Source organism: Sinocyclocheilus rhinocerous, unplaced genomic scaffold (assembly GCF_001515625.1).
Source record: "Sinocyclocheilus rhinocerous isolate Xijiao unplaced genomic scaffold, SAMN03320098_v1.1 scaffold23, whole genome shotgun sequence".
Lineage (NCBI taxonomy): Eukaryota > Metazoa > Chordata > Actinopteri > Cypriniformes > Cyprinidae > Sinocyclocheilus > Sinocyclocheilus rhinocerous.
Window position 1 is genome coordinate 514,261 of NW_015644367.1, and position 11,242 is coordinate 525,502.

An 11,242-nucleotide genomic window follows, 5' to 3' on the forward strand; every position below is an offset into this window, starting at 1 on the left:
GACTTTAGCTGTTGCGGCGCGGCGCGACAACTGTCGCGTCCGGTGTAGACACGGTGTTACCCACCTATCGAGAAGAAACAAAGCAACCTCTGCGTCCGATCGCAGGCCTTCCGCTCCTTGAGTTCTCTCCAGCGCTGGAAAGCTGATCCGATATTTACACGGGTCCTACTTCTTGCCTTATCGTAAGCCTTCTTTTGTTCCGTAGACGTTTTCCTTGTTTTTATCTCTCTATCTTTCCTCGGCTCGGCTCGGCTCGGCTAATGTCCGTCCTGTGCACTGAGCGCTCTCTCCTCGGCATCATGAGTAGACACGCCCCTTACTGCTGATTGGCTACAAGTTTGTTTTGGTACTCTGCCCGACTCAGTTTTCTAAAGCGTTTTTGAAAAAATACATGCCCCACCTTTAAAGTTAAAAATAGAGCAAATGCATTTAAAATCCAATGCATGGAAGGCAGATTAGTGCCATTTGGTAGGAGAAATACAGAAAATCATATTTAATTCCATGTTGTAACAACTAGATGCCTGTGTAGCCCGATATATAAATATATGTAGGCATGTATGTTCTCTAAATGCTTACAAGAGTATATGTAGACACGACTACATACTTTTAGTAGGTTTTGCATTTTAATATATATTTAGACATGATGAAAGAAAAAATTGCTCGATTTTGATTAGATTTCCCATTCATATACTATGGTGGTAGTTATTTGTGATAAATTATAATTTTTGTGTTCATATAGCAAGTGCCGCTAAAGTCACCAACTTTTGTACCAATTTGAATAAATAAAAAAGTTTTGATAAAATTATGCTGAACTGGTTTCTGTTTTGTGTCATTTTTGATTAAGTTCATTGTTTCTGTCACAGCACCCCAGAGCAGGAATCAGAAGAGAGGAAGTGCAATTACGAGCGCTATAGAGGTCTGGTGCAGAATGACTTTGCGAACAGTGAGTTTCTTTTGATTTCATTCTGCCTTTTTTTTTCTTGGAACAGTTGTGACCCTTATAATGTTACTGATAAACTTGAAAGAATCCACAAAGAATGTTCTTGTCATGTTGTAGTCTCCGAGGAACAGTGTCTGTACCAGATCTATGTGGATGAACTCTATGGTGGCCTACAGAAACCAAATGAGGATGAGAAGAAAAAGTATGAACTTGTGCATCAGTACTTAAAACAAATGTGGCTAAAAGTACATTCTGTTAGATGGATCACTTCATAATTTTTTTTCACTGTTAGACTCGCTGAGAAGAAAGCTCAGATCGGTTATACATATGAGGACACCACAGTGACTGAACCAGATGAACAGATGGAGAAGGGAAGTGAGGATGACTCAGAAAACAGCGAGTCTGAGGAAGACGAAGTCATCCCTGATATCGGTGTGTTTTTCATACACTACACACTTCCTGTTAGGATAATTCATTTTAAAATGTAGAAACACTTTAGATATGTCATTTAATTTAATATAGAAGGTAACGCCTTTTTCAATATGTGTGTGAATGCTTTCCCAATTTGTAGATGTTGAGGTGGATGTAGATGAACTGAACCCAGAGCAGGTGACGGAGATTAACAAGATGGCCACCACTTATGGCATGGCAGATGAGGACTTTGTATGGTTCGTTCGCTGATTCTTTAACTAAATCAATGAAATGCAAACTTATCAGAGGAAATTCACCACTTGAGCATATTTGGAGAAGATCTGAATGAATGCATTCTATTGATCTTGTACTTTTTCGATAAACATGATGTGTAGATAAAATCCAGTTGTTTTTTATTTTAGGATGTTGAGGAAGGACAAGGAGGAAGTGGAGGCCATTAAGCATGCAAAAGCACTGGAGGCAGAGAAGGCCATGTACTCTGTATGGGCAGAATCTTTTGAACTTCCTCCCGTTTAAGATGTTTGCATTTGATTATTAGTATTTGTAATAGTAATGTTGTTCTGTTTCCATCAGGGCCGGCGGTCTCGCAGACAGCGAAGAGAGTTTAGAGAGAAGTATATGAAAGGCAGGCAGATCAGCCCACCCAGGTAACAGCCCATACAATATAAGCTACAAATTTCCACAGATAAGCAACAGTGTTTTGTGTCACTGATTACCCAATAATTAACTGACATGTAAAATTGTGTATATACAGTGGGTACGGAAAGTATTCAGACCCCCTTAAATTTTTCACTCTTTGTTATATTGCAGCCATTTGCTCAAATCATTTAAGTTAATTTTTTTTCCTCATTAATGTACACACAGCACCCCATATTGACAGAAAAACACAGAATTGTTGACATCTTTGCAGATTTATTAAACAGAGCATAGCATAGCAGAGCATCGTGTCACTGAAGGTAGCATTATTTTAGCAGCGTTGCCCAGTACAGCTGAACTAGCCTACACCATGTTACAGCACAGTAGCGCTACTGCAAACTGGAACAAGTATACGGCATAGAAATTTCCTGTCAGCGCGTTCTTTGAGCGGACTTTGCTTTTCCGATGAGCATGAGCGGAACGCACATTCATAGATCGGAATATTGAGCGGAGCGTGTTCTTTTACTGAAAAACAGGTTGTGTGTAAATTTTTATTTCGATAAAAAAATCAAAACGACGGTGGGGGTCGGTGACGCGGTGGGCAAGTGACGTAACCGGTGTTGCGGCTTAACACCGGTATCACCGTCACCACCGTGTGTGTGTGTGTGTGTGTGTGAATGTTATAATGTGCACCAGTTACACACGTTGCTGATTATTTTTATTGAAAATTGATTAACTGAAATTAATTTATTATGTACATTTCAAAAACAGCTATGCCAGAAGAGACAGTCCTACATACGACCCCTACAAACGGTAAGTGTTCATGGATTGATACTTTGCACATTAGTTTTGAATGTATAAATTGTAGGGTTGGGTACTGAAACCCGGTACCAATATGGCACCGGTACCCATGTAATCGGTATGTACTAGAACCGAATCAGAGCGCAGATTTCGGTGCCATGCCTGAGCGATCGATTAAAATATTTGTCCTCTGGTTCTCCGAAACGGACGTAAGAAGCATCATCACCGGCACCGCACATGAAAAATAATTTCCCGACTGAGAAAATGCACGTGAACTCAAGTAGGAAAGCTCTAATAATACAAATCCAACAAATCTTTGTAGTAAGGAGAATGTCCATGTTGTTTTCACATTCCAACTGTGTGAGAAATGAGAGCATCCGAGGAGCGCGTGAATGCAGTAATTACACTTGCTCTGACGGCAGCAGGTACCCTTCCGTTAACTAAGCTAAACATGCTTAAATTAAAATGCCTAAACCTAAACCTCCCTATGACTTTTCCAGGTTTTTCATGACTGTACGAACCCTATTGTGATGATCGGGTGCGGTTATCTAAATCAGACAAAAATACAGGTGTGGGCGGTTGGCGGGTGGATAATTTATTTGAAGCTGCGGATTTGGGTGACGTTTTAGCTCATCCGCGCATCACTATTACTCAGTTACAGCTATAATAGGGATGACTTTGTCCATATAAGGCATTTCTTGGAGGGTCATGAGTTCCGCTACTTCTGTGACTGGATATGTGGATTTTCTGTGCGAGGGCGCCCTCTGGCGTCCAGTATGAATGAAACGGGCATCATTTGTTATATTCTAATGGCCAGTCCATCATTTTTGGGGGAATTTTTATTTATTTATTTATTGTTTAATTAGTATCGGTTTAGGCACCGGAACCATTTTAAAAGTATCGATTTGGCACCGGTATCGAGAAAAGAAAAAAAAACGATACCCAACCCTAATAAATTGTCATATTAAGCACCAAAATCAAATTGAAATTCAGATTGCCCCAATATTGAAATTCTGACCAATATCTTTAAACTGATTTTCATGTTGCTGATATTAACCATTAAATGGCCAGTATTAAAAAGTCAAATAATATATTTAACTGTTATTAATGTTTTTAATGATTAGTTTTGAGTGTTAGAGGATGGCAAAGGTAATCTAAATGTCAGAATAGGGTAAATGAACAGGTACAATACAGTATGACCAAAAATTATAAATTTAAAAAAACTTCAACATCAATGATCAGTATGGGACAGATAACAGATATATTATGCATCAACAACTCAATACACTACCTGGGATCCGTGATTTTCTTTAAAAAAAAAAAATGAATTCATAAATTGATAAAGTGACACTAAATGACATTTATAATGTTACTAAAGATTTCTATTTCAAATAAATGCTGTTTTTTTTTTCTTCTATTCATCCTAAAAGTGGTTTCCATGAAAATATTAAGCAGCACAGCTGTTTTCAACATTGATACTAATAAGAAACATTTATGAAGCAACAAATCAGCATATTAGAATGATTCCTGAAGGATTATGTGACACTGAAGATTGGATTAATAGCCCCAAACTTTTTAATAGTAGTGTACATCATGTATTAATAATGTTTCTTACCACTCTATTTTCCCTCCTTTTTGTCCCAGGCCAGAGTCAGACTCAAGTTCAGAGTCACGCTCTCGTTCTCGAACCCCAGGCAATGATAAGATCACTTTCATCACCAGCTTTGGGGGCAGTGATGATGAGGGAGCCTCAGCTGCACAAGCCCCACCTGCAGCGGTGTCAAGCCACACCTCCTCCAACACCGCAGGTCATAGCAGGGGCTCCCGGTCGGTAACTTCCCCTTTCTACGTTATGGCTCCTTAGTGGCTTTTTTCTTCGTTTTTTCATAAGCTTGTTCAGCTGTGATAGCATGTAGCCAGTGTGCTAAGAGAATTGCCACAGGTTGAGCTTCAAAACGATTGGTGATGATTTAAAATAGAGACCAACCAAACCATTTTCTGTGTTGCCCATTTAGTATGTTGATTATTTTTGTGGCATATTAAGAGTTAAAACCGGTGTGGAATAATACAATTTTGACAACTGGAAGCTCTGTGGCTTGTCTTGTGATTTTAATAGATTTTTTTTGTAGGTTGCTCGTAATGACATAGCACGTTGTGTATTTCTTTTAGCCGAAGACGTTCTTCCTCCAGTCACTCGTCCTTTTCCTCCCACTCCTCTTCACATCGGTCCTCATGCTCATCCTCACGTTCCCGCCGGAGTCGTCAATCTCGTGGGGGCAGGGACCGCAACAGCCGTTACTCCAGGTCTCGCTCTCGCCGGCGGTCTGACTCCCGTTCACGGCAACGCAGTGGAGGAGTTGGCTCGAGGAAACGATACGACAGGACTAGGTCTCGTTCCACAGATCGGGGTAGAGACAGAAACCGTGAAAGAGACAGAGACCGGGACAGGGGGAGGCGCTACACAGGCCGCAGACGAACCAGGCAAGAGAGCTTGCTAAAGAATTTCAAACCCTTGTAGATTCTTTGATTTTATTAAGAAAAAAGGGGTTTCTTTTGTGAAATTGATTGGATGAAACTTTCTCCATCAGGTTTCGCTCACATTCTCGTTCAGGTGATCGTTACCAGCGGCGGAGTCGCAGCTCAGCATACAGGAGGGGCGGGAGCATCAGTCAAAGCCCCTCCCACTCACCTGCAGCGAGCCGCAGCCTTTCCCCCTCCTCCCATTCTGCTCCACCTACATCTGCTTCTGCAGACAAACTGAGAAAGTAAGTTGCAACAAACCTGTAAGCACTATAGATAGACTTTACATACTTTACATAAAAAAAGTCAGGGATGGGATTTTCCGCCCTGAGAAATATGACCCATGTAAATTCCATAAATTTGATAAAAAGAAATTTCCTGCTTTTTCAAATATATTTTATGTTATCCAAGTGCCAAATGGGAGTAAAAATTGGCATTGGCAAGTATATGAAACTGTTACTCACCAGTTCGCTGTTTTTGCGTTGGTTTTGAGAATGGGATATGGCCTAGTGCAATAATCAAATTGCAAAGATTATATTATACATATTAATTATATATATTTATATTTACTTCATAAAAGTCAGGAAAAAGTTCACGCAAAACCATGACCAGAAGGGAGACGCTTATAGAATTATATTAAAAGGCCTCTTACTTGCTAAAATAGTATAAACTATCAGATGACATAAGGCATGTATTAGACTTTGCCCAACAGGTTTTTCCACAAGGTTTTGATTAGGAGTGTGCACAAATATTAGAATATTCGATCTGTAATTATTATTATTCGAAAAATTAAAGCACTATTCGAATTTTACTACATGTTGCTTTGCTGGCCGTAAATGCAGGGAATCCATCATAAATCCTAAGCTCGCAAACTAAAAGTCAGTTATAACTAAGTGCACTGGGTGGCGCTGTGGAGCATGTTAACAAGTTGATTTGTATTTGATCACAGAATGTGGTCGTCTGCCTCGCAGAGTTTGGAATTATTTTGATCAAAATGATCTTACAAAGTGGATTTACTTTTGATCAAATAAATCAGTGAAACTGAAAGTGAGTTATTATAATATCACCACCATAATGAGAAATCACATGAAATCCAAACACCAGTCGACTGAGGAAATACAGCTGTCCATCACTGCATTCACGACTGCAGGTAAACACCGCTGTACCCTGAGTGAGCAGAGGAGAGCATCTGATCGCGAAATGATCCTGAGACATATGCTTTCTTTAAAGGGTCATGAAGCCCCCTGTTTCAGCACTGGTTAGTTCTCTCCACAGTTTAAAAAAAACGCTTTAAAAAGTGGGTGTGGTTTGCAGCGGAGTGGAGGGGGAAGAGGGGAGACAGACAACACACAGCTTTGCGTTCAGACAGTTTCATTTCGCTCCCATAGAGTTAAAAACACAAATTAATGCACAGCCATTTGCACTCTGCATCGAAAACATATATATGAACGTGCTGTTGCACCTCTGATAACATTTAAAGGGTCATGAAACCCCCTGTTTCAGCACTGGTTAGTCCTCACCACAGCTTTAAAAAAAGTGGGCGTGGTGTGCTGCGAGCGGAGGGGGAAGAGGGGAGACAGACGACAACACACAGCTTCAGTTTCATTTCGCTCCCATCAAGTTAAAAACACAAATAAATGCACAGCCATTTGCACTCTGTATCGAAAACATACATGAACGTGCTGTTGCACCTCTGATAACTTTAAGGCTTATTCTGCGACGATTATATAAGTTTTTTGACCAGTTGTGTCATGGAGCTGTAAAAACGGTTATACTCACTAAGTGAATGAATCGCGTTTGTGCCGAACTCTTATTAAAAAAGCAAAAACAAACACTCTCCTTCGATTCATGAACGTTTCCCTCAGTTCATAGCAAATCAACACATGCTGTTGTGAATATTTAAGCGAAGCGTCTTCTCAGGATAAGAACACGCAGTTTCATGAATAATTTAATAGACACCGACGCGTCATCGATGTACTATAGTCCATTGCCACGTCACAAATTTTTCTCCAGGGAGAGTGGTTTAACAGAAAGCACAAAGCGCTGTAAGAAACTTTGCTTAGCACACCGTTATCTTTGTGTTTGTGGAACTTCTGTTCTTATTGTTAGCAGACTGAAGAGGCAACTTTCATGTGCATATTATTGTTGTACAGTCATGGCCAAAAATTTTGGTAGTGACATAAATTTTGTGTTTTGCAAAGTTTGCTTCTTCAGTATTTGTAGATTATTTTTCCACGTTTCTATGGTATACTGAAAAGCAATGATAAGCATATCATAAGATTTAAAGTCTTTTATTGGCAAAAAAATATAATGAGTCAATATTTACAATGTTGGCCCTTGTTCTTCATAACCTCTGCAATTCGCTCTGGCATGCTGGATATTAGCTTCTGGGCCAAATCCTGACTGATGGTGATCCATTCTTGCCTTATTAGTTCTCAGAGTTGATCACAATTTGTGGGCTTCTGCTTGTCCACTCGCCTTTTGAGGACTGACCACAGGTTCTCTATGTGATTGAAATCTGGGGAGGTGCCTGACCACGGATCCAAAATTTCAATGTAATGATCTTCGAGCCACTTCTTTATCACTCTTGCTTTGTGACATGGTGCTCCATCATGTTGGAAAATGCACGGATCATCACCAACTTGCTCATGGATCGTCCAAGTCGCTCTTGCAGGACGTTTTGATAACATTCTTTATTCATGGCAGTGTTTTGGGGCAGAATTATGAGAGAGCCCACTCACTTGGTTGAAAAGCAACCCCACACATGGATGGTCTCAGGATGCTTCACTGTTGGCACAACACAGGACTCATGGTAGTGTTCACCTTTTCTTCTCCGAACAATCGATTTTCCAGATGTCCCAAACAGTCGGAAGGGAGCTTCATCAGAGAAAATAACTTTGCACCAGTCTTCTGCTGTCCAATCCTTGTACTTCCTGCAGAATTTCAGTCTGTCCTTGACGTTTTTCTTGGAGAGAAGTGGCTTTTTTGCTGCACTTCTTGACACCAGGCCGTTATCCAAAAGTCTTCGCCTCACTGTGCATGCAGATGCTCTCACACCAACCTGCTGCCATTCCAGAGCAAGCTCTGCACTGCTGGTGACACGATTCTGTAGCTGACTCCTCAGGAGGACACTGTTCTGGCGCTTGCTGGACACTCTGGGACGTCCAGATTGCTAACAAGAACACAATGATTGGAAGCGCTTCTTCCCTCCTTTTATAGCAATCAATCTGCACTTACAATCTAATTAATATGGTAGTGATTTTACCTGAGTAGTACTCATTCACACTTTCACGTGCTGCTGATATGATTAGTCAATTAATGTGTGATCCACTGAACTGTATTAAACGCTAAAACCAGGCGCGACTCGTCTATATGGGCACGTGGGGCAGAGCCCCACCAAAATATTCATCAACAACATAGACCTCTATATAAACTGAAACAATAATAAATGTGTTCAGCATTCTGCAACAAATATTCTTCAGATTTTCGATACTATTTTAAGTCGTAAAGTAAGCAGTATATATTAAAAACCCGGGCATGGCTTTAGCAGGCATGTATACATGATACTAAGCGGGGCAGACGGTGCCTGAGACCTCCTGAGCTCAAACGCAAGGACATCTCTGCCAAAATTTTGTCCGCATGTGTTCAGAGATTAGAATATAAAGTTTACAAAATGTTTTTCATATATTAGTGCTACGACCCAGAATCTGCCCCACCTTAAATTTTCGGTCAGGAGCCGCTACTGGCTAAAACAATGGCATACAAGGATAATGATAAAACTATGTTTTTACTAGCGGACAAATACAGTGAATACTGTAACATTCGTTAAAGTTACTTACTTGACGATGTTGTGTCCTAATCCAGCATCTTTTGCATATTTGAACCCTTTCCAGCAGTGACTGTATTTTGAGATCCATCTTTTCACACTGAGGACAATTGAGGGACTCAAACACAACTATTAAATAAGGTTCAAACATTCACTGATGCTCCAGAAGGAAAACTGAAGAATGTGCAGGAGCTGGAGGATTTTTCTGAAGAACAGTGCTCAGTTTAACTGAGAACAAACAAGGGACTCATGAACAACCATCACAAAACAAAAATCATCCAGATCATCCAGGTAACCACACACAGTATTAAGAACCAAGGGTTCCCAAACTTTTAAATGTGGTTATTTTAATCATTTCAGCTATTTTTCTTCTTGTGGACTAAATGTAAACATCTTTTATTTAAAATATCTTATTCAGGAAAGTACTAAAAATAAATAACATGCATTTTTTATGATCTCTCTTATTTTGTTAAAATTATTAACATCTTCACAGATTCTGCAAGAGGTTCCAAAACTTTCGCATGCCACTGATAAAACATTAAACATTTTGTTGGCAGAAAAAATAAAAATCACACTTAATGAGTAAACTGCTTTTAAATAGCATGCATGCTCTAATTTATTTTTGGTTTTGTGCTGGTATTGGTATATTTTGCATGCTAGTGATAGGAATCTATCCCTTGACGTGATTGGTTATTGGATTGTGACGTAGCAAACCGAGGGCTGTTTCAAACCCCATTTCTGGGACTGCCATTAGGGAAACTACAGTTTTAAGGAGAAAATACTCAGCATGAGCTTGAGTGCTTTTGTTCTTTTTACAGTGGCATGTGAAAGTTTGGGAACCCCTTGCAGAATCTGTAAAAATGTGAATAATTTTAACAAAATAAGAGAGATCATACAAAATGCATGTTATTTTTTATTTAGTACTGTCCTGAGTAAGATATTTCTTATTTTGTTAAAATTATTCACATTTTCTGCAAGGGGTTCCCAAATTTCGCATGCCACTGTATATATATATAAAATTTAACACACGTTTTCAACTAAATGAAAACCTTGAGATATAACTTTACGTTGTTGTAGAACATTGTTTATGATGCCTAATCATAAGCTTGTTCAGAAATGGTGCCAAAAACTTGATTATTAAAAACTAACTTATTTCTGTTAAATGTAATTTAAATAAATGAATATTCAAATATTTGTTCTTTATGAGCCCAAATATTCGAATACAGTATTTTTGAAAAATACCCATCCCTAGTTTTGATCATGTTGATACGGGGTAGAGACAGAAACCGTGAAAAAGAGAGAGACCGGGACAGGGGGAGGCGCTACACAGGCTGCAGAAAAACCATGATACCGTAGGGTTTATAGGGTTAAGAAGTATTAGTATTCCAATTTTATTTCTGTAAAATTAAATTAATATTCTATGTTTTTATTATTATTTATATTTTTGTCAAATGCCTCAAAAGTGACAACTGACCAAAAATTCTGTATCTTTTTTTTTTCTTCCCTAGGCCTGAAAATTCGGGTGGTAAAGAGACTGGAGCTGCCAAAGTCAGTAAGAATTTGATGTATCTCGAATTTGTTGCTAAAGACTCCGCCTCCCTCACCCCTGACAGGCTGATGCAGTTAACAATCAGGCTGGGGCTCCTGCCCATCTCTTGGCTCTTCAGAGAGCCCTTGTTCTCATTTTAGATGTGTTTTTGATTGGCTGTACACTTGGTGATCAGCTGCCCTCTGTTTGCAGAATGCAGTGGTCTTTTGAAGAGCAGCCATATCTGAACTTACCCAACTCCTATGTTTTTACTAGCGGACAACTACAGTGAATACTGTAATATTCGTTAACGCTACTTACTTGACGATGTTGTGTCCTAAAATGCCTTGAAGACTTGAATGCAGCCGTTTGTGATTCTTAATTCGCGCCCGCGAGCATACGCGTGTGAAGTGCAGACGCCGATGCAGGAGAGGTGGGTCTGACTCCGGGCTACTTTTACACTATTGCCACGGGTTATAATGCAAGTTAGCGGTTGTAAATTCACATTAAACCACGGCTTCATGGGTTTTTTGCTCTAATTTATTTTTGGTTTTGTGCT

At 39.6% G+C, this 11,242-nt stretch overlaps 1 protein-coding gene across 5 annotated transcripts in view; it reads left to right on the forward strand.

Moving 5' to 3' along the window:
- LOC107758246 (CLK4-associating serine/arginine rich protein-like) overlaps positions 1–11,242 on the forward strand; it is a 17,005-nt gene that overhangs the window by 4,400 nt on the left and 1,363 nt on the right. For 3 of the 5 annotated variants that reach the window (XM_016575938.1, XM_016575939.1, XM_016575942.1), the window contains 11 exons: positions 864–943; positions 1,058–1,142; positions 1,233–1,372; positions 1,512–1,608; positions 1,774–1,852; positions 1,946–2,019; positions 2,780–2,821; positions 4,454–4,636; positions 4,979–5,290; positions 5,398–5,574; positions 10,664–10,938. In XM_016575938.1, the coding sequence (XP_016431424.1) occupies positions 864–943; positions 1,058–1,142; positions 1,233–1,372; positions 1,512–1,608; positions 1,774–1,852; positions 1,946–2,019; positions 2,780–2,821; positions 4,454–4,636; positions 4,979–5,290; positions 5,398–5,574; positions 10,664–10,844 (1,450 nt within the window). In that variant the 3' untranslated portion in view covers positions 10,845–10,938. Of the gene's footprint in view, positions 1–863; positions 944–1,057; positions 1,143–1,232; positions 1,373–1,511; positions 1,609–1,773; positions 1,853–1,945; positions 2,020–2,779; positions 2,822–4,453; positions 4,637–4,978; positions 5,291–5,397; positions 5,575–10,663; positions 10,939–11,242 lie in introns of those variants that run through there. The other 2 variants (XM_016575940.1, XM_016575941.1) reach the window with 2 other exon arrangements.